Raw genomic sequence first — 24,526 nt, forward strand, 5'->3', positions numbered from 1 at the left:
AGTGTTGGATAGCCACAGCCAGCAAGCTAACATAGCATCCCTTTAGAGTTCCAGTGTTGGATAGCCACAGCCAGCAAGCTAACATAGCATCCCTTTCTGTTTGAGCTGGGTGTTTGAGTAGCCTAAACTAGCTAACTGCATTCGCTAGCTAAGTGAAAAAATGATAATACAACAAAATATAGGTACTGTATCTCTCTCGCTTCTCCTTCAATTTTAAAGAAATTAATTTGTTCAAAACTGTTCAACTATTATCTTTCTCTGTCTTTGAGTCAACTACTCACCACATGTTATGCACTGCAGTGCTAGCTAGCTGTAGCTTATGCTTTCAGTACAGTATCTGGTTGGGTGGACAACATGTCAGTTAATGCTGCAAGAGCTCTGATAGGTTGGAGGAAGTCCTCCGGAAGTTGTCATAATTACTGTGTAAGTCTATGGAAGGGGGTGGAAACCATGAGCCTCCTAGGTTTTGTATTGAAGTCAATGTACCAAGAGGAGGATGGAAACTAGCTGTCCTCCGGCTACCCCATGGCGCAACCCTACAGAATGCTGAGGCTACTGTAGACCTTCATTCTTTTAATTATTTGGTGCCGTGAATATATTGGTATATATTACTATGATGATGATGTCTGTGGGGCATGCCCAGTTTATGAATGTTATAACAATTTTTTTTTCCCAACATTACTAGTTATAGTTAATGCAGTTTGGTCATTGAACAGCTTTTAGGGATAGTTATCTTGTTGTAGCCTATGGTTATACAGTGTGTGGCAGTCCAGTTGCGTTCATGGAGATCAGTCACCCTGACTACAGAAAGTGGACTTTTAACACTGCGGAGGTTTAACAGTCAGAATCTAAGGCTGACCATGTCAGATAACCTGTAAAGCTATGTTATACTGAACAAAAATATAAACGCAACCAACATGTAAAGTGTTGGTCCCATGTTTCATGAGCTGAAATAAAAGATCCCAGAAATGTTCCATACGCACAAAAAGCTTATTTCTTTCAAATTTTGTGCACAAATCTGTTTACATCCCTGTTAGTGATCATTTCTCCTTTGCCAAGATAATCCATCCACCTGACAGGTGTGACATATCAAGAAGCTGATTAAACAGCATTATCATTACACAGGTGCACCTTGTGCTGGGGACAATAATTGTCATGCTGAAACAGGAAAGGGCCTTCCCCAAACTGTTGCCACAGATGGAAGCACAGAATCATTTAGAATTTCATTGTATGCTGTAAAGCTCCGGACCATTATTCCTCCTCTACCAAACCTTAGTTGGCACTATGCATTCGGGCAGGTAGTGTTCTCCTGGCATCCACCAAACCAAGTTTCATCCGTCCTGACTGCCAGATGAAGCGTGATTCATCGCGCCAGAGTCCAATGGCTGCGAGCTTTACACCACTCCAGCCGACGCTTGGCATTGCGCATGGTGATCTTAGGGATTGTGTGCGGCTGCTCGGCCATGGAAACCCATTTCATGAAGCTCCCGACGAACAGTTATTGTGCAGACGTTGCTTCGAGGCAGTTTGGAACTCTGTAGTGGAGTGGACAGACTATTCTTTACGCACTAAAGCAGTCCCGTTCTGAGCTGGAGTGGCCAACCACGTCGGAGTGGCCAACCACGTCGGAGTGGCCAATCACGTCGCTCAGTCGTCGTTGCTCCTAGACCTTTCCACAATAACAGCCCTTACAGTTGACCGGGGCAGCTCTAGCAGGGCAGAAATGTCACAAACTGACTTGAAGGTTAGGTGGCATCCTATGACGGTGCCACGTTGAAAGTCACTGAGCTCTTCAGTAAGGCCATTCTACTGCCAATGTTTGTCTATGGAGATTGCATGGCGGTGTGCGCGATTTTATACACCTGTCAGCAACAGGTGTGGCCGAATCCACACATTTGAAGGTGTCCACATGCATTATTTATTTTGGATCATATTCAACATCCCTAAAACCTCAGTCCAAGTAACTACATTAAAAACAGACACCGGACAAGTAACATTGGGTCAAGTTTTTATTTCAGCGATGCAAACCAACCATTAGTTGACAGAGCGCCTGGGAGCATCAGTAACACGTTGAGGAGATACGGTCAGGTACCAACAGGCCAGAACATCACCAACACCCAGCCCAGGAGAACACAGTCATTAATTTATATATCTATATAGCAGTTGAAGTTTAGCTCTTTTGTGAGTCATTACAACTCTGGTCCATCAAATGTGAATTTCCTGCATCAGTTTCAGTGACCAGCAACAAGCAGTGGTTAGACGCCATTCCGGCTCACAGAGGAACCAAGATGGCGGTGTGCCTGTAACAGTGCTATAGAGAAACCGAGGGAGAGGTCAGTGATGTGACAGAATGATCAAGCAGGTGATTTGGAACGATTAGAACAGGATTAGAGATGTAAACAGCTGGAATGAAGAGTGATACAGGTACAAAGAAATCTGTCAAAAATACACACCTATCTTCCTTTGAAACTGATCAACAGACTTAAAGGTTAAACAGTCAATATCATCTGGACGGAGAGTAAACGTCGACAAGTTCAAACAACCTCTACACTTAGGGTTCGTCCCAAATGGCCCCTATATAGTGTCCCATGGGGCTCTGGTCAGAAGTAGTGCACTTTAAAGGGACTAGGGTGCCATAGAGGTCACACCTACAGAGCTGCTTTAGTTGGCAACTAACCGTTCAATTACATCAGTTAACAAAAGGAGGATTGCAGTTTAGCAGGAAAAATAACTCAACCAGAGGACCTTTACAGGGTTCAGTAGAATGAGGCTACATTAGGATTCATGGGTAGATTAAACACTACAATGCATATTACCCTTCAGGTATGGTTAAGACTCTACTCAACACACTCACTGAAGCCCCCCCCCTTCTCTCTGGTGATAGATGGGATGCTAGAGAGCGCTGCTTGGGTTAACACTCGTGATAGATGGGATGCTAGAGAGCGCTGCTTGGGTTAACACTCGTGATAGATGGGATGCTAGAGAGCGCTGCTTGGGTTAACACTCGTGATAGATGGGATGCTAGAGAGCGCTGCTTGGGTTAACACTCGTGATAGATGGGATGCTAGAGAGCGCTGCTTGGGTTAACACTCGTGATAGATGGGATGCTAGAGAGCGCTGCTTGGGTTAACACTAGTGATAGATGGGATGCTAGAGAGCGCTGCTTGGGTTAACACTCGTGATAGATGGGATGCTAGAGAGCGCTGCTTGGGTTAACACTCGTGATAGATGGGATGCTAGAGAGCGCTGCTTGGGTTAACACTCGTGATAGATGGGATGCTAGAGAGCGCTGCTTGGGTTAACACTCGTGATAGATGGGATGCTAGAGAGTGCTGCTTGGGTTAACACTCGTGATAGATGGAATGCTAGAGAGCGCTGCTTGGGTTAACACTCGTGATGGATGGGATGCTAGAGAGCGCTGCTTGGGTTAACACTAGTGATGGATGGGATGCTAGAGAGCGCTGCTTGGGTTAACACTAGTGATAGATGGGATGCTAGAGAGCGCTGCTTGGGTTAACACTAGTGATAGATGGTGGTGGAGGGGCAGCTATATAGGGGAGAAGGTAGGGTGGTGAAAGCTTCAGAAAAGAGGTGTACGTTGTTCCACCCCTCAGACTGCAGAGAAAGAGGTGGAGCTGGTAAAGGTGTGGAGGCGTCAGGGGGGGGATAAGTAGTTTGAGAGCAGAGAAGAGTTGTACGTCCAAAATAAAATCACCCTATTCCCTACATAGTGCACTACTTTAGACCAGGGTCCATAGGCTGTCTCAGTTAGCGAAGGTCTGGCGCACGGCGTTGGCGATGTGTTTGGCGCTGATGCCGTACAGGTCCAGGAGCTCCTGAGGTTTTCCACTCCGGGGTATGCGGTTCACCGCCAGGCGCGTCACCATGATACCAGGCTCCTCCCCCACCGCGGACAGCACCGCCTCCCCCAGACCACCTGGTGACAGAGGGGTGAAGTTAGAACACACAGAGAGCGATTCAGAGGGCTAAGCCGTTCCTCTCTCAGAGGGCCAATGTGCAGCACGTGTCCCCACCCTCTCTGTAGTGGTCCTCTACGGTGATGATTCTCCCTCCGGTGGCGCGGGCGCTCGATACGATGGTGGCGGCATCCAGGGGCTTGATGGTGAACGGGTCAATCACACGGATGTTCACTCCTACACACAAACAAGACACCACGGTACACAAAGACAACACTAATGAGCCATAATTCTTCCTCATCAAATAGCATTTGCTATTGTTTTACTACAGTGACTTAGTTAACTACTGGGTCATTCAGAAAGATCTAATACATCAAGAGACCAATTAGTGGAAAAATATCACAATTTGGCTTATATAAAAAAAAGTTCCCACTTCAATCTCAAATGTCTCATACGACTAGAACAATGACTTTTTGACTTAAAATCGTTGTGCAACATCGTGGGTAAGCTCTGGCTTCTGTCACAGGTTTTGTGAATCCAGGACCAGGCCACCAGGGGGAGCTCTTACCCTCGCTGGCCAGTTGGTCTGCAGCAGTCAGGGCTTCATGCAGAGTCACTCCAGCTCCGATCACAGTCACCTTGTCACTGTCGGACTGACGCAACACCTTGGCCACGCCCACCTCAAACTTCTCTTTGGGGTCGTAGACGACCTTCAGTTCTGGTCTGGTGAGTCGGATAAAACAGATACCCTGGAACACACAAGGCTTAGTTTAAAACAGATACCCTGGAACACACAAGGCTTAGTTTAAAACAGATACCCTGGAACACACAAGGCTTAGTTCATACCGCTAGTCCCCCTCGGACTCCGTCATACCGCTAGTCCCCCTCGGGCTCCGTCATACCGCTAGTCCCCCTCGGGCTCCGTCATACCGCTAGTCCCCCCTGGGCTCCGTCATACCGCTAGTCCCCCCTGGGCTCCGTCATACCGCTAGTCCCCCCTGGGCTCCGTCATACCGCTAGTCCCCCCTCGGGCTCCGTCATACCGCTAGTCCCCCCTCGGGCTCCGTCATACCGCTAGTCCCCCGTCGTCCCCCGTCGGGCTCCGTCATACCGCTAGTCCCCCGTCGGGCTCCGTCATACCGCTAGTCCCCCGTCGGGCTCCGTCATACCGCTAGTCCCCCCTCGGGCTCCGTCATACCGCTAGTCCCCCCTCGGGCTCCGTCATACCGCTAGTCCCCCCTCGGGCTCCGTCATACCGCTAGTCCCCCCTCGGGCTCCGTCATACCGCTAGTCCCCCCTCGGGCTCCGTCATACCGCTAGTCCCCCCTCGGGCTCCGTCATACCGCTAGTCCCCCCTCGGGCTCCGTCATACCGCTAGTCCCCCTCGGGCTCCGTCATACCGCTAGTCCCCCTCGGGCTCCGTCATACCGCTAGTCCCCCCTCGGGCTCCGTCATACCGCTAGTCCCCCTCGGGCTCCGCCATACCGCTAGTCCCCCCTCGGGCTCCGTCATACCGCTAGTCCCCCCTCGGGCTCCGTCATACCGCTAGTCCCCCTCGGGCTCCGTCATACCGCTAGTCCCCCTCGGGCTCCGTCATACCGCTAGTCCCCCTCGGGCTCCGTCATACCGCTAGTCCCCCTCGGGCTCCGTCATACCGCTAGTCCCCCCTCGGGCTCTGTCATACTAATAGGCTATGGCTTAGCAGTGGGGCCTGGTTGAAAATAGTGATAGATAGTGTGACTGAAATAGTGCACTAAAGAGTGACTATGGTGCCATTTAGGAAGAAAAATAGGTTCTGACCTTGGTGGGTTTAATTTTTTATACGCACATCCTTATTTAGATTGTATTTCCCTTTCCTTTCCAACCCCACCACCCCTTCCCCAATCGGAGTAAACTAGTGACCAACAACGCTTTGGCCTCTACTTCCAGCCCATACATACTATATACACATTTTATTCTACAATAATTATATTTTGTTTGTTTTTACTCCTGAACTTCCTCCGATCATTTTCATGATGTCCATCCGGTTTGCTTCTATATTCCATTTCTTTCTAACTGTGCTCTTTTCCCAAAAGCTCCCAACATACAACCTATATACTTATTATGGACACAGTATGCTTACATTATTAGCTATCTTGTTATTAGTTATTAGTCCCATCCTGCAACTCTATTCAACCCCTCCCATCTATCTCTTAACACCATCCATATAGGATTTCTATTTGCCATATATATTTCAACTGTACTGTGATGTTTTACAAAAGTTCTGAACCTTTCTATTCTCATTGCTTCTACAGATTATTTTTAATTCACAAACATTTTTGCTAAAAGTATTATTATATTATTGATCGATTGACTATGACTTTTCAGATCACCCAGTAATGCCATCTGCAAGGTTAGATCCAGGTAAATATTGCAATCCTTTAGCCATTCCTGGACCTGTGTCCAAAAACAAGCTACAAAATGGACAGAACCAAAACAAATGATCTAATGATTCTGTCTCTGCAGAGCTGGGAATATGTTATCCCCCATATAAATAACATCCTGACCTTGGTGTTAGCAGCCAGCTCCACATGTTATCCCCCATATAAATAACATCCTGACCTTGGTGTTAGCAGCCAGCTCCACATGTTATCCCCCATATAAATAACATCCTGACCTTGGTGTTAGCAGCCAGCTCCACATGTTATCCCCCATATAAATAACATCCTGACCTTGGTGTTAGCAGCCAGCTCCACATGTTATCCTCCATATAAATAACATCCTGACCTTGGTGTTAGCAGCCAGCTCCACATGTTATCCTCCATATAAATAACATCCTGACCTTGGTGTTAGCAGCCAGCTCCACATGTTATCCCCCATATAAATAACATCCTGACCTTGGTGTTAGCAGCCAGCTCCACATGTTATCCCCCATATAAATAACATCCTGACCTTGGTGTTAGCAGCCAGCTCCACATGTTATCCCCCATATAAATAACATCCTGACCTTGGTGTTAGCAGCCAGCTCCACATGTTATCCTCCATATAAATAACATCCTGACCTTGGTGTTAGCAGCCAGCTCCACATGTTATCCCCCATATAAATAACATCCTGACCTTGGTGTTAGCAGCCAGCTCCACATGTTATCCCCCATATAAATAACATCCTGACCTTGGTGTTAGCAGCCAGCTCCACATGTTATCCCCCATATAAATAGCATCCTGACCTTGGTGTTAGCAGCCAGCTCCACATGTTATCCTCCATATAAATAACATCCTGACCTTGGTGTTGGCAGCCAGCTCCACATGTTATCCCCCATATAAATAACATCCTGACCTTGGTGTTAGCAGCCAGCTCCACATGTTATCCCCCATATAAATAACATCCTGACCTTGGTGTTAGCAGCCAGCTCCACATGTTATCCCCCATATAAATAACATCCTGACCTTGGTGTTAGCAGCCAGCGCCACATGTTATCCCCCATATAAATAACATCCTGACCTTGGTGTTGGCAGCCAGCTCCACATGTTATCCTCCATATAAATAACATCCTGACCTTGGTGTTAGCAGCCAGCTCCACATGTTATCCCCCATATAAATAACATCCTGACCTTGGTGTTGGCAGCCAGCTCCACATGTTATCCTCCATATAAATAACATCCTGACCTTGGTGTTGGCAGCCAGCTCCACATGTTATCCCCCATATAAATAACATCCTGACCTTGGTGTTAGCAGCCAGCTCCACATGTTATCCCCCATATAAATAACATCCTGACCTTGGTGTTAGCAGCCAGCTCCACATGTTATCCCCCATATAAATAACATCCTGACCTTGGTGTTGGCAGCCAGCTCCACAGACCTCTCAGTGGAGACGCCGTCACTGGGGTAGAACACAGTGCATGTTGGGATAGCGCGAAACATGGCAATGTCCTCCAATGCCATCTGGGAGGGGCCATCCTCACCTGGGGACAGGAAGTAACACATAACAGGCATCAGTAAAGTGGTTATCCCACTGGCTATAGGGTGAACGCACCAATTGGTGAGTCGCTCTGGATAAGAGCGTCTGCTAAATGACGTAAATGTGCCCTTGAGCAAGGCACTTAACCCTAATTGCTCCTGTAAGTCGCTCTGGATAAGAGCGTCTGCTAAATGACTAAAATGTAATGTAAAGTAAACATGAATATCAACTAAACTTACTTGCAGATGATCTGATATACCTGACCGATATTGTAAACTCAATGCCCCCTTTGTTAAATACATATTTTTACGCGGAAAATGATGAAATAATAAGAAGAAGAAGTCAGTGATCCTTCAAGTGGACCACAAAACATATTCACTACTTCGGATCATTATTAGTGACAAATACAACATTCATTCCATTACTTAATACGAAAGCAGATTTAATTAAATGGAATAATCTTCCCATAAAATCTTACAGGTAGAATAAACCTCTAGAATGGAATGGCTCCCAAGTTGTTGCATTTATTTTCAGTAATACCAAATTACCCCGTCGAAGACATTCTTTAAAAACTCTGTCATAAGACTTTATACGGGCAAATAAAATTCATAGGAAGATGTCATACTTTCCTTTTTCTAAGTCTCAGGGTTATTTTAACCTTCCAGAGGCTTTTCCCAAGGCTTTTACTTGCGACATATAGTCAAATACACTAAAGAGGAACACATATTGAAGATGCACATAATCATCCCCAGAATAGTTTTACCTCTTTATTTTCAAAACAAAGCTAAGAACATGAATAACTTCATCGTTGGCACTATGGAAGAAAGTCAGAGCTATCTGTCCTACGAAGACGGCATCGGGGCTTGATGACGTGGCAGGTTGCAGCGTGGTAGGCACGTAAAATTGATTAGCTGATAACTGTGAAACAAAAGACTCTGGATAATAGAGAGAACCTTGAGCTATTTATTGATCAGCATTTTGATACGCTCGAAAAATAAAATCAGCTACATCGAAGTGAACAAGAGAAGACCGTTCCTCGAGCTCTGAGCGAAACTGAGGGGAAGCCGCCGTTTAAAATTCCAAATGTAACATTGGAGGGGGACGTTTTTATAACTATGTCTCCAGATGATACAGCGTTGCTTACAAGCATGAGCGAGCAGTTAAAACTGCTGGATCTATTGCCTGGGCTACTGGGGGAGGTTGAGGCCTTAAAAACAGGAATGAATTACATTAAGAAAATGGAAGAAAAATACAAGTGGAAAATAAGTTATTGAAACTACAGTGGACTCCCTAAGACACTACGGTATGATAAAACTACCGTGGCTCCTTAAGACACTACGGTATGATAAAACTACCGTGGCTCCTTAAGACACTACGGTATGATAAAACAACTACCGTGGCTCCCTAAGACACTACAGTATGATAAAACAACTACCGTGGCTCCCTAAGACACTACGGTATGATAAAACAACTACCGTGGCTCCCTAAGACACTACGGTACGATAAAACAACTACCGTGGCTCCCTAAGACACTACGGTATGATAAAACAACTACCGTGGACTCCCTAAGACACTACGGTATGATAAAACAACTACCGTGGCTCCCTAAGACACTACGGTATGATAAAACAACTACCGTGGCTCCCTAAGACACTACGGTACGATAAAACAACTACCGTGGCTCCCTAAGACACTACGGTATGATAAAACAACTACCGTGGACTCCCTAAGACACTACAGTATGATAAAACAACTACCGTGGCCTCCCTAAGACACTACGGTGTGATAAAACAACTACCGTGGCTCCCTAAGACACTACGGTATGATAAAACAACTACCGTGGCTCCCTAAGACACTACGGTATGATAAAACAACTACCGTGGCTCCCTAAGACACTACAGTATGATAAAACAACTACCATGGCCTCCCTAAGACACTACGGTATGATAAAACAACTACCGTGGCTCCCTAAGACACTACGGTATGATAAAACAACTACCGTGGCTCCCTAAGACACTACGGTATGATAAAACAACTACCGTGGCTCCCTAAGACACTACGGTATGATAAAACAACTACCGTGGCCTCCCTAAGACACTACGGTATGATAAAACAACTACCGTGGCCTCCCTAAGACACTACGGTATGATAAAACAACTACCGTGGCCTCCCTAAGACACTACGGTACGATAAAACAACTACCGTGGCTCCCTAAGACACTACAGTATGATAAAACAACTACCGTGGACTCCCTAAGACACTACAGTATGATAAAACAACTACCATGGCTCCCTAAGACACTACGGTATGATAAAACAACTACCGTGGCTCCCTAAGACACTACGGTATGATAAAACAACTACCGTGGCTCCCTAAGACACTACAGTATGATAAAACAACTACCGTGGCCTCCCTAAGACACTACGGTATGATAAAACAACTAGCGTGGACTTCCTAAGACACTACAGTATGATAAAACAACTACCATGGCTCCCTAAGACACTACGGTATGATAAAACAACTACCGTGGCTCCCTAAGACACTACGGTATGATAAAACAACTACCGTGGCTCCCTAAGACACTACAGTATGATATCTTATTATTATTATTATTATTATTATTATAAAACAACGAAAGACTAATTACGTTACATGATCTAAAGTGCAGAAGTATGAAGAATAATATTGTTATAATGGGAATAAAGGAGGAGGAAAACTATCAGTCAACAGAGGATAAAGTCAAGGTGTTCATGAAACGTAATCTCAAGATGACGGACGAACAGGGGAATACAATAGATTGTCAAAGGGCTGACCGTTTCAGTGGTGGAGGGGAGGGAAGGCCCCGTCCGATCGTAGTTATGCTAACTCACTACAAAATGAAGATTGCCAAAAGGGCAGGGAACTGAAGAATACCCCATTCTCTATTAATGAACAATTTCCCCATGAAATAGTGGAGAGAACGCGCCCTGTACCCCACTTTCAAAAGGCTCAGAGCAGAGAAGCAGAATGTTCGTCTAGTGGTGGATAAATTGTATGTAAACAACCAAAATGTTCAAGCACTCGAAGATTACAACGTGGCTGTGAGTGATAGCTACCTCTGCTGAAGTAGTCCGATACACATTTGCACCTCATTACACAGTACAATTATGGATTCATTTTCTCAATTTTATTTTGCATGGTGGAATGTCCACGAGAGCTGTTGCCTGAGAATTAATGTTCATTTCTCTACCATAAGCCGCCTCCAACGTCATTTTAGAGAATTTGGCAGTATGTCCAAGGGTACGGGGAATTGGAGTGTGATTGGTTGTTGAAGGAAGGAGAGTAGAGTTTGATTGGTGGAGGGGGAAATCAGTCAAGGGCACAAGACTGACACACACAGTACTGACCGATGGAGACTCCACAGTGTGACCCAGCCAGGTTGATGTTAGACTCGGAGACTGCAGCCATTCTGATATGGTCGTAGGCCCGGGACAGGAAGGCAGCGAAGGTGCTGGCGAACGCCACCGTGCGGTCCCGTGTGGCACAGCCGATCGCCACGCTCACCTAAACAGACAATATAATATTTTTTTTTAAAAGGTGCTACACATAGGATTTTTATTGTTGCATTGTAATTTCAGAAAAAAAGGCTATCTCTGGCACTAATAGTGGAAAGATGTTTCACAGTATTCCTTAAAACAGATGACCAGGATGAGTACACTGAGCATGCGCTGGCCAGCTGGCAGGAGTCTTAACTGACATTTTCAACCTCTCCCTGACTCAGTCTGTAATACCTACATGTTTCAAGCAGACCACCATAGTCCCTGTGCCCAAGAACGCCAAGGTAACCTGTCTAAATGACTATCGCCCCTTAGCACTCACATCTGTAGCCATAATATGCTTTGAAAGGATGGTCATGGCTCACGTCAACACCATCACCCTAGACCCACTCCAATTCGCATACCACCCCAACAGATAACGCAATCTTCCCCCTCAGGAGTCTGAAAAGATTTGGCATGGGCCCTCAGATCCTCAAAAAGTTATACAGCTGCACCATCGAGAGCATCTTGACTGGCTGAATCACTGCTTGGTATGGCAACTGCTTGGCCCGAGCTCCCTGTCATTCAGGACCTCTATACCAGGAAGTGTTAAAGGCCCCAAAAAATGTCAAAAGACTCCAGCCACCAAAGCCAGACTTATCTGCGACCGCACGGGAAGCGGTACCAGCACCGGGAAGCGGTACCAGCACCGGGAAGCGGTACCAGTGCACCAAGTCTGGAACCAACAGGACCCTGAACAGCTTCTACCCCCAAGCCATAAGACTTCTAAACAAGACCGCTAAATAGCTAATCTAATGGCTACCCGGATTACCTGCATTGAACCTTTTTTTTGCACCAACTGTGCACACACACTGGACGGTACCCACACACACTCACTTCCACCCCAACACACACCACATATGCTGCTGCTATTATCTATCCTGTTGCCTAGTCACTTTACCCCTACCTACAGTATACTGCTGCTACTGTCTATTATCTATCCTGTTGTCTAGTCACTTTACCCCTACCTACAGTATACTGCTGCTACTGTCTATTATCTATCCTGTTGTCTAGTCACTTTACCCCTACCTACAGTATACTGCTGCTACTGTCTATTATCTATCCTGTTGTCTAGTCACTTTACCCCTACCTACAGTATACTGCTGCTACTGTCTATTATCTATCCTGTTGTCTAGTCACTTTACCCCTACCTACAGTATACTGCTGCTACTGTCTATTATCTATCCTGTTGTCTAGTCACTTTACCCCTACCTACAGTATACTGCTGCTACTGTCTATTATCTATCCAAAAAGTCTATATTTTTTATCTGATCTTTAACCGTGAAATGCTTAGTTATGGGCCCCTTCAACAACGCAGAGTTAGTCTACACCTGTTGTCTACGAAGAATGTGCCAAATAAAACGTGATCATTCTGACAACTGTACCAATGTTATGTGGCCTTAAGTTCCAATTAGGACACGTGGGTACTTTTGAGAAGGCCTTCGGGGTGTCCAGTTCATTCAGGGCCTCTACTCACCCCTCAGGGTTAGGCCATATTTCGTTCCACCCTCTCCCCCTCACCATGTTCTGTTCAGCGATGAAGCACTCGATGAAGCGTTCAGGGTAGGCCTTGTGGAACATCTCAGAGAAGGTAGAGTTCTTCATGTCAGCGTCCAGAGCCACCACCCTCTGACTGGACTGACCCAGTTTAGCCAGGGCCACACCATACGCCTTACGAGTAGCCACCTTGGGGGGGGAGAAATAGAGTGGTGAAAGGAGGACAGGAACGTGTTACCCAGAAGCCTACGGCTAAAGTTCAACATGTGTTCCTGATCTCGTAGTCAGACAGGCTAAGCGAAAGGTCAGCGGTGCGTGTACCTTGTCTCCGATCTTGTAATTGGGAGGGCTTGGCAGGGTGATAGGTGAGAGGTCAGCGGGGGCGGTATCTTCGTTAGGTAGCTCGGGGCAGATGGTCTTGTTGGGGTTCTGAATCTGAGCCTCCAAGTCTTTAATCGCCTCCTCGGCCCGGTCCTTCGGCATGGGCTTGCCGTGCCAGTTATCCATGTTCTCTATGCCTGGAGGAGGGAGAGAGAGCAACAGGTCATTTATTGCATCAGGAGATAGTTCATATTATTTAGCTCTACATTATCCAGAGATCATTAGATTGTTGCAACTAGAGCCATCAGTCTTTTTAAAAAACAGATGAGGAGCAGTACTGGGGGTATTCATGAGTGCACAGCACACCGTTGCAAAGCATTCTTGCAATGAAAACCAGCATTTCTTATTGGACAAGTCGCGGTCAGTCCCTCCTGGTTTCGGCCCGTTTAATTGTGTTTAGTCCCTAGTTAATACACCCCAGAAAGGGCCCTCCCAGTCCCCCTCCATCTTCTACCTTTGAGTCCTCTGCCCTTGAAGGTCTTGGCTATGATCATAGTGGGTTTCCCCTTGACCTGCTGGGCCTGCCACAGAGCTTTACACAGCTCCTCAACGTCATGACCATCCACCACATACGTGTTCCACCTACACATGGAGAAAGACCGGGTTACACACACACACCACACATGGGTGTTTCACCTAGACAGAAATACATTGTCATCACATTTCAGAGAGTGAGGCAGGGTCACATTAACAGGAAATATTAACCAACCATGTTCAGTATCAACCAGATTAATTTAAGAGTTGAAGAGTTCAAGTAAGAGGGGAGATGAGAGCATGGGGACAGGGGGGGGGGACCCTAGCAGAAAACAGCATGGGGGACAGGGGGGGACCCTATCAGAAACTAGCATGGGGGACGCTAGCAGGAGTTGTGATGAGGAAGAGGAAAAAGATCAGACTACTGATTGAGGAAGAGTTATTTGGAAGACAGGTGTAGAGAGGAGAGGGTACTGACCCGAATGCTTCGCAGCGTCTGCGGTACACGTCCATGTCGTGTTTGAGAGGAGCAGCTTCACTCTGTCCCAGGCGGTTAGCGTCTATAATAGCCACCAGGTTATCCAGGTCGTAGTAGGAACCAAACGCCATGGCTTCCCAGACAGCCCCCTCCGAACACTCCCCATCACCCAGCATACAGTACACACGGTAACTAGGGACACACATTATATTTTCATTTTAAAAGCTACAATATGTAACTTTTTTCCACTGACAGATTTATAACACATGTCCTTCTCATTGAAACAAGTCTAAGAAGCAGAAGATCTGTTTCTTTGTGCACTATTTCTATGCTTCCCATTGTTACGTTTCGTTTGTGTCTTTCACACAACACCGAGACACAAATAGACAGCGAGAGAGAGACCGTAGTGTGAGAGAGAGAGACCGTAGTGAGAGAGACCGACCGTAGTGAGAGAGAGAGAGAGACCATAGTGGGTGAGAGAGAGAGACCGTAGTGAGAGAAACTGCTGAACACAAGGCTGTTTATAACTCAACACCTGTCTGAGAGACCATTAACCTTCCTAGGACACCACTGCTGGATGAGAGGTGCTTTGTGGGATAGCGTTATGGCTTCGGAGGGTGTGTGTCTGTACCTGGACTTGTCGAAGTGTTTCCCGGTGTAAGCCATCCCACAGGCGGCCCCCAGACCCTGTCCCAGAGACCCCGTTGCCACGTCAACAAACTCCAGTTTCTGTAGAACAGTTGGAGTTCGAGTCAACAGTCAAACCTGAGCTGGGCAATGTTCATTAGGGCACGCAACTGAAAATGTTTCATTTACATTTACGTCATTTAGCAGACGCTCTTATCCAGAGCGACTTACAGTTAAAATATTGTTTCTTATTGACAAGTCCAGGTAGTTCCTCCCCTGTTTGTCAGTTTTCTGTTTTGTGCCTAATGAACAACTCTTCCGTTGGAAGTAACTTTTAACAGTGGGGTTAAAGGTTACTTACAGGTCATATAGGGGTTAGAGGTTACTTACGGGTGTGGGGTGACCCTCCAGGTCAGAGTCTATCTTCCTCAGGTTAATCAGATCAGCCTCCTTCACAAAGCCCGCCTCTGCCCAGGCAGCGTACAGGATTGGTGCAGCATGACCCTGGAAGAACACAACAGCCAATCAGAGCACAGTCCAAGACTCCGAAGGCGCTTGGGAAATGTAGTGCAATTGAAAGAACCGACAGGTGACCAGTGTGTACAGTGAGCGCGTAGAACTTAGGGCTGTCTGGAAGAAAAAAAATCTTGGTCGACCGACAGTGGTTTGTTCTTCCGACCAATCGATTAAAAATGTGTATTTTTCCATATATATGCGTTTTAATCAAATCAACTATATGCACTGAGCTTGTCTGATGCTTTAAAGTGCACTGTTTGATGAAATAATTAAGACAAATGGAAATTTACATTTTAGTCATTTAGCAGACGCTCTTATCCAGAGCGACTTACTGTTAGTGAGTTCATACATGTTTCATACAACAACAAAAAAATACCAGCGAGGCTGTCTAACGAGAGAGAAAAGAAAACACGTGTAAAGCCTTTATTACAGCAAAGACTGAAAACATCCGAATGTGAAATTGTTTATCCGGCACGGTTGTGTGAGGTTGGGTGCGCATGGAATCAGTAGGCTATTAAAACAAACAACCAGGATGTGTCTCCTCACTTTTCTTAAGACAATTAAAGCCAGGGCTGTTTTCTCACTTCCTCATTCTGCTGCTACCTCCGCCACATTGTTCTCAACACCAATATGCTGGTTAACTTTGCTATTATGCACACAGCAACATGGTCTAGGAAAAGGCGCCAATTCAACAGCGCACAGATGTTTCAGAATCGCCACGTCTATTTCAATGGGCACAAGCACTGTTCATGACAAATTGTTCACACCCCTCGTTGGTGGAGAGAATTTTGCAGGTTTAACGATTATTTACTGCAATTCTATACATTTTGTCATGGGGCGCAAAGAACATTTTGCAGTTTTAAAGCTAATTTTCTTGCAATTCTATACATTGTGCCATGTGTAAGGTGTATTCATGTGATATTTGGGCTAGCCGACATGGGCTAGTTGATCTGGACATGTCTGACAAGTTATAAATAGCTCTACGGTCTGCAACGACTAACATGACAGGAGGAACTGATGATGTACTACCCAATTTAGATATTGCACCTTGTGCATTCTACTATTACTACTTTCAAGAGTACGTTTAAAGCCGACAGTTCCTTTAAAAAAAGTTTTTTGCTACTGCTCGACCAAAGAAATCTGTGGACCAAACAATCGACCAGTTGACTAAATGGGGTCAGCCCTAGTAGAGCGTGTGCGTGCCTCACCTTGGAAAGTACGAAGCGGTCGTTGCACTGGTTGCGTGGGTCAGTGGCTTTGTAACGCATCGTATGGAAGAAGAGCACCGACATGAGCTCTGCTGCACTGCAACAGGTGGTGGGGTGACTGGAAAGAGGGAGAGATCAAGGGAGGATTAGAAGAGGGACCGGCACCGGCAGAGAGAGAGTGAGAGAAAAGGGACCGGCAGAGTTGAGAGAGAAGGGACCGGCAGAGTGAGAGAGAAGGGACCGGCAGAGTGAGAGAGAAGGGACCGGCAGAGTGAGAGAGAGGCATTGAGAGCAGGCTGTCAGTACCAGTTCACGTCACAAACAGCTGTTAAATGGGGAAACCACTCACATGCATGTTACCCAGTTTCACCTCATTTCGAGGATCTGTATTAATGTTTACCTGACAGTTACACAAATAAAAAATGCAACATGCAACCATTTAACATTTTACTGAGTTACATGAACTAAGAAAATCAGTCAATTGAAAATTTAAATTAGGCACTAATCTATGGATTTCAAATGACTGGAAATACATCGGACACATCTCCTTCACATAGAGTTGATCAGGCTGTTGATTGTGGCCTGTGGAATGTTGTCCCACTCCTCTTCAATGGCTGTGTGAAGTTGCTGGATATTGGCTGGAACATGCTGTGGTATACGTAGATCCAGAGCATCCCAGGTCAAGACCCTGGTGAGGTCGATGAGCACGCAAACGAGCTTCCTGGAGACCATTTCTGACAGATTGTGCAGAAATTCTTCAGTTGAGCAAACCCACAGTTTCATCAGCTGTGTGTCTGGTCTCAGACGATCCCGCAGGTGAAGAAGCCAGATGTGGAGGTCCTGGGCTGGCGTGGTTACTCGTGGTCTGCAGTTGTGAGGCCGGGTGGACGTACTGCAAAATTCTCTAAAATTACGTTGGGGGCAGCTTATGGTAGAGAAATTAACATTTAATTATCTGGCAACAGCTCTGGTAGACATTCCTGCAGTCAGCGTGTCAATTACACGCTCCCTCAAAACATGTGGAATCGTGTTGGGAAAAACTGCTGATTTTAGAGTGGCCTTTCATTGTCCCCAGCACAAGGTGCACCTGTGTAATGATCATGCTGTTTAATCAGCTCCTTGATATGCCACACCTGTCAGGTGGATGGATTATCTTGGCAAAGGAGAACAGGGATGGAAACAAATGTGCAAAAAAACGAGAAATAAGCTTTTTTGTTCGTATGGAACATTTCTGGGATCTTTTATTTCAGCTCATGAAACCAACACTTTACATGTTGCGTTTATACAGTGCATTCGGAAAGTATTCAGACCCCTTGACTTATTCCACATTTTTGTTACGTTACAGCCTTATTCTAAAACTGATGAGGGGAAAACCATTTAATCTATTTTAGAATAAGGCTGTAACGTAACAAAAATGTGGAAAAAGTCAAGGGGTCTGAATACTTTCTGAATGCACTGGATTTTTGTTCAGTATAGTTTTTTAAAATCATATATCTGGCCAACTTACTGTAGCAATGTAACCCAACGTGGTTCCGCTTTCACTGCTTTGCAATATTTTTTCCGCTTGAAGTTTCCTGTACAATGTGGCCGATGCTGAACTACTTGGCAAGGCAACTGTGGGTGGAGCCATAAGAAGAGTCTGCCTCGCATTGAAGAGATGCGTGTAAAATACTGTAGCCTACAACAAACCATTTTCAGAAACAGTCATTGAACTCAATGATCTTCCTTACTTTGGTCAGATGATCTGTGACTCCCATTGGGCTACAACTAAACATAGAACCCATTGTTGCCCGTGTAGTCATGAAAAGCACTACGAATTCAATCAATTATTATTCATCCTACATAGCCTATGGAAAGTATTCAGACCCCTACACCTTTTCCACATTTTGTTACGTTACAGCCTCATTCTAAAATGGATCAAATAAATACAAATCCTCATCAATCTACACACAATACCCCCATAATGACAAAGTGAAAACAGGTTTTTAGAAATGTTTGCAAATGTATTAAATATAAAAAACAGAAATACCTTATTTAAATAAGTATTCAGACCCTTTGCTATGAGACTCTAAATTGAGCTCAGGTACATCCTGTTTCCATTGATCATCCTTGAGATGTTTCTACAACTTGATTGGAGTCCAGCTGTGGTAAATTCAATTGATTAGACATGATTTGGAAAGGCACACACCTGTCTATATAAGGTCCCACAGTTGACAGTGCATGTCAGAGCAAAAACCAAGCCATGAGGTCGAAGGAATTGTCTGTAGAGCTCCGAGACAGGATTGTGTCGAGGCACAGATCTGGGGAAGGGTACCAAAACATTTCTGCAGCATTGAAGGTCCCCAAGAACACAGTGGCCTCCATCATTCTTAAATGGAATACGTTTGGAACCACCAAGACTTCCTAGAGCTGGTTGCCCGGCCAAACTGAGCAATCGGGGGAAGAAGGGTCTTGGTCAGGGAGGAGACCAAGAACCCAACGGTCACTCTGACAGAGCACTAGATTTCCACTGTGGAGAACTTTCCAGAACGACAACCATCTCTGCAGCACTCCACCAATCAGGCATTTATAGTAGAGTGGCCAAACGGAAGCCACTCCTCAGTAAAAAGGCACATCACAGCCCGCTTGGAGTTTGCCAAAAGGCACCTGAAGACTCTCAGACCATGAGAAACAAGATTCTCTGGTCTGATGAAATCAAGATTTAACTCTTTGGCCTGAATGCCAAGCGTCATGTCTGGAGGAAACCTGTCACCGTCCCTACGGTGAGGCATGATGGTGGCAGCAGCATCATCCTGGGATGTTTTTCAGTGGCAGGGACGGTGAGACTAGTCAGGATCGAGGGAAAGATGAACGGAGCAAAGCACAGAAAAATACTTGATGAAAACCTGCTCCAGAGCACTCAGGACCTCAGACTGGGGCAAAGGTTCACCTTCCAACAGGACAACGACCCTAAGCACACAGCCAAGACAACGCAGGAGTGGCTTCGGGACAAGTCTTTGAATGTCCTTGAGTGGCCCAGCCAGAGCCCGGACTTGACCCCGATCTAACATCTGTGGAGAGACCTGAAAATATCTGTGCAGCAACGCTCCCCATCCAACCTGACAGAGCTTGAGAGGATCTGCAGAGAAGAATGGGAGAAACTCCAAATACATTTTAGTCATTTAGCAGACGCTCTTATCCAGAGCGACTTACAGTTAGTGAGTGCATACATTTTTCATACTGGCCCCCCATGGGAATCGAACCCACAACCCTGGCATTGCAAACACCATGCTCTACCAACTGAGCTACACGGGACTACAGGTGTGCCAAGCTTGTAGCATCATACCCAAGAACACTCAAGGCTGTAATCTCTGCAAAAGGTGCTTCAACAAATTTGAGGAAATGGTGTGAATACTTACGCAAATGTCCTATCAGTTTTTTTTTTAAATACATTTGCCAAATATTCTTAAAAATAAATTTTTGCTTTGTCATTATGGGGTATTGTGTGTAGTTTTATGGAGGAAAAAACAATTTAATCTATTGTAGAATAAGGCTGTAACGTAACAAAATGTGGATAAAGTCAACCGCACAACTACAACGGCAAACAGTGGGTTGTGTGTGAAGTAGAACACTGTTTACATAAAGCAACGTAAACTAGTGACTATTAGAAACAACTAATTGTCTCAACCGTTTGTCCTTTGAGCTCATCCAGGGACACCAGGTCCTGGGGGGGTAATTCCCCTGTCCCAGGCTGTTGTCTGGTTTTGGTTTTTTTAATCCCCCGTCCCCATAGGAGGCCTTTTGCCTCATGCCGGGCCATCATTGTAAATATGAATTTCTTCTTGATTGACTAGCCCGGTTAAATAAATTAAAATAAGACTCTCGTCAAAAGGTGCACTATATAGGGAATAGGGTGCCATTTGGAACACACTGGTATTAGTCTTATTCAAAAACTTACATCCACACCTTGTCATCATTCAACATTAAAACTCATGCTACTCAACCATTTACCTCCAAGCGGATCTTCCAGTGACTGAAACCTGCTGAAATTGACATGTTTAGACAAAGTTCCAATACGTGTATTATGACCCTTTATAAATCATATTTGAGCTGGGTTTGTTTTATGTAGGCCTAAAGCGGTTTAGATTTTCAGCGCAAAAGCAATCCAAGTGCTATAGGAAGTGTCACGCCACGATGATCCTACAGTATCACAATGGGGTTAGCATAGCAGGCTATGGCAAGGCCTAAAATACTCCTGCTTGTTGTGATAAGACTGTCTGAAATCAACCAGATCAACCATTCTACCAGGGGAAGGTTATTCGTTTCCCTGTGAGCAACTGACTGAAATGTATGTATGTTATCGATAACCGGTAGGGATCCATACTTCAAACTTCTTTCCTTTCCTGGACAGTATTAGGCTTCGGCGATATACCGTATACCGGGGTATTTAGGGATGATTTAATAGCGCTAAAATATATTATATATATATATATATATATATAATTCGGGGGGCTACTCCACTGCTTATAGTTCTATGATGTGCCAAATAAATGGATATCCAGCTCAGGGCTCCAGCTATGCATTTGGTTTGTTAACTTGATAGCTAAGTGGCTAGCTCAAGTTTCTTGGTTACATCAAAAGACAATCAAGCCTTGCCTGGATCAAGATCCATGCTGCCTCTTTTTTTATTTATTTAAAAAAAAAAATGAGCACCCCTTGTGTGCACTTCCAGTAATACCATATACCTCGGGATACCACCCAAACCTGTCTGTGGCGTGAAATCATGACAGTAAGGAGGAAGTTCTACAAGGAAATGGCCTGTGTTATAAACTGAAGAGGAGCCAAGTATGCATTTCTGGTTCCTCCAATTGTTCAGGCCAGGGTTCCCCAACTGGCAGCCCGTGGGGGATTTTATTTGCCCCCCCGCAACTTGAGAAAAATAAATAAAAAAGTTGTGGTCAAAGGTTGCGCTCTAGCCTAAATAGGGTGCAGTTTTGGACGCATTCCAACCCCATTAGTACAGTGTCCCTTTCTTCACCCCCTACAGACACTTTCAGAAGGTCATGTTGAGAAAGAACTGTGGCAATAATGGTCAGAAAGAAAAACGGTAGTTCGACTTGGCTGAAATATTGCCACGTTTTGCAATAATAACAATACTTCTGCAATGAGAGGAGCCCTCTGCCCAGTCTTTTTGTTTAGGTCAATGTCACTGTTGTACTGCGGGTAAAAACTAGAGCAGCAGCGCTAGACCATGACTAAGCAAATTCAACGTTAGAAGAGAGTGTGGGAGTCAAAGGGAATTTCTAAACCCACACACACTCTTCCTTTATTCAGTATTTTACTAGGGGGCTATCTTTTAATCAAAGACCGCAGGCAACCACGAGACCCGCACATCTCTCCGTGACTTGTGTTAACGTTGCTAAAAATGTAGCCAGAACTGAAATACCAACAATGAGAAATATTCAACACGGGCATGATGCCAGTTATAAGTCATCTAGATTCTAGTTGATCAAAAGTAATGACTGATCGTGCATCCACATTTACGGTCATTCAAACGATGCCAGTTTTACTTGTAGTTAACGTTACTCACTAAGGCAGATTTCTACGTTTGCTAGCTCCTTTAGCTAACTAGGTAACGTAGTACACCCACGTCAAAATAACACTTAACTTCTAAAACAAAATTACACCTGAAGGGGAAACTATCTACTTAACTAGTTAAACCAACGACAACCGCCTGCGTGAAAATAATCCGCACGTACACCGTGCAGCATGTCCACACGTACCGCTGCAGGCCGAGACGGGTTCAACGTCTAACGTTAGCTAACTAGTTAAGCTAGCTACATCACGCAACATCCAAACATTCATTCTGACCACTTTTTTAAAAACGTACCCGGAGTTGGAGGCGCACGTCGCCTTGACCGAGTTGATCCGCAACTTGTTAGCGATGTCTTTCAGGCCCTGCAGCGTCTTCTCGTCGGGTTTATGGTAGCTAGCCATGGTGGAGATACGGTAAAGTAGCGGAGACCGACTGGTAAATGACAAGCACGGTTATTTGACGCGCTGCACAGCTTCTCTCCAGGTGACGGTTGACGTTCTGAGGCTTGACCTGTATCAACTCCGCGAAGCTACCAGAACAGTCTCTCCAGGTGACGGTTGAAGATCTAAGGCTTGACCTGTATCAACTCCGCGAAGCTACCAGAACACTCAGCGCACGCTATACACGAAGAGAGGAAAGGGCGGGAGAGAGGCGTCTTTATGCGCGCCCCTCCAGGCCACGCCCCACGTCACGCCCACTGGACTCACTCATTGGAGGAAAGCAGTCGCGCAACTTGTGGAGGCATCCGGTGGGCGCGCGCTTCGTTTAGCCGGAGACACTTCGAGCAGGGAGTCAAGGGTCAATGTCGCAAGGACGGCGATGTGCCTTTCTTGCAAGCTCTGAACCAGCGTTTTCCCAAACTCGGTTTTTGGGAGGGGTGCACGTTTTGGTTTTTAATACACAGCTGATTAAAATTATCAAAGCTTGATGATTAGTTTATTATTTAAATCAGCTGTGTAGTGCTAGATCAAAAATATAAAAAAACGTGCACCACCTGAGGTCCAGAGGACCGAGTTTGGGAAACCCTGCTCTTAACATGCTGACCACACCGCTCGCATTACAGGCTGACTGAAATACCGCCCGCGTTGCAAAATACATTTACACATATATGTTATTCAATCATTGCACACTGCTCGTGCGCGTCATCGACCGTCTGCGTAGCCAGGCACTAAAACAGAAGTCCCGCCTCTCCCATCTCCTCATTGGTTCTTAGGAGCATCTACCCAGTGGGTGATCGAAAGATGAAGGGAGGTCCACACTCCAGTCCAGTTGGTGGTGGTGATGCACCTTAAAGTTGGTTGCCAACCGCCATATAAAGTCCACAGAAGAAGAAGAAGAAGCCTGAAGGAGGAGAGAAACGAAAACAAATATTTGAGAGGAGCGACTGAAGTGGGATCAGAATACAATGGCGGTAGAATCAAGGAGATTCGGAGTATTGTTCAAAAGAATGGAAAACGGAGTGCAGTGATGAGAATGACGCTTCGTATCTAGTACGGTTTGTTAATAAGGGGCAGCTGAGCAGAGTACCGATCTGGAAGAAACCATTTGAGATATCCAAACTGGTGGACAGAGTGATGGGTAACGTGAAGGATGTGAGGATCACGAGAGGCGGACTTGTTTAGATGTTTTGTGATTCCGCGGATCAGAAGGAAAGTGCGTTGTGTCTTAATCGATTTGATAAGTTTGAAGTGTTGTGTGTGTCGCTTCAGAACAGGGCACCCCTGAAGGGGGTTATATCTGGCGTTTCGTGGGAAGTTGATTGAGAAAATATGAAAAATATTCCCGGAGTGATTGAAGCACGTCGGATGAATCGAGTGGTGAATGTGGAAAAAGTGAAGATTTTCTCTTTTGTTTTATCTCCCTAATGAAGTGAAGTTAGGGTATATTAACTACAGAGTTAGAGCATTTATCCCAAGAACAATGCAGTGTGAACATTAACGCTTTAGGAAAGTGTTTACAGAAGGGAGAAGCCGAGATGGACAAGATGTGGAAAATATCATATTATGTGTTATAAAAGTGAAGAAAATGTGACATGTTGTAATTGCAGTGGGAATCATGAAGAATTTATTTGGGCTGCAATTTCTGAGGCTGGTAAATCTAATGAACTTATCCTCTGCAGTAGAGGTAACTCTGGGTCTTCCTTTCCTGTGGCGGTCCTCATGAGAGCCAGTTTCATCATAGCGCTTGATGGTTTTAGCAACTGCACTTGAAGAAACTTTCAACGTTTTTGAAATTTTCCGGATTTACTGACCTTCATGTCTTAAAGTAATGATGGACTGTCGTTTCTCTTTGCTTATTTGAGCTGTTCTTGCCATAATATGGACTTGGTCTTTTACCAAA

At 45.4% G+C, this 24,526-nt stretch overlaps 1 protein-coding gene across 1 annotated transcript; it reads right to left on the reverse strand.

The window, feature by feature from the left end:
* Positions 1–1,996: 1,996 nt before the first annotated feature.
* Positions 1,997–22,822, reverse strand: LOC311124009 (transketolase-like). Its single transcript, XM_084198230.1, has 13 exons — positions 22,481–22,822; positions 16,612–16,729; positions 15,278–15,391; positions 14,892–14,989; positions 14,261–14,452; positions 13,763–13,890; positions 13,249–13,445; positions 12,952–13,116; positions 11,242–11,398; positions 7,729–7,859; positions 4,486–4,666; positions 4,035–4,154; positions 1,997–3,937 (listed from the first exon to the last, which is right to left on the reverse strand). The coding sequence occupies exons 1-13, from the start codon at positions 22,585–22,587 to the stop codon at positions 3,765–3,767; spliced, it is 1,881 nt and encodes a 626-aa protein (XP_084054356.1). The 5' UTR covers positions 22,588–22,822; the 3' UTR covers positions 1,997–3,764.
* Positions 22,823–24,526: the final 1,704 nt, after the last annotated feature.

The sequence above is a fragment of the Coregonus lavaretus genome, assembly GCF_964263955.1.
Source record: "Coregonus lavaretus genome assembly, contig: HAP1_SCAFFOLD_622, whole genome shotgun sequence".
In the NCBI taxonomy this organism is placed as follows: domain Eukaryota; kingdom Metazoa; phylum Chordata; class Actinopteri; order Salmoniformes; family Salmonidae; genus Coregonus; species Coregonus lavaretus.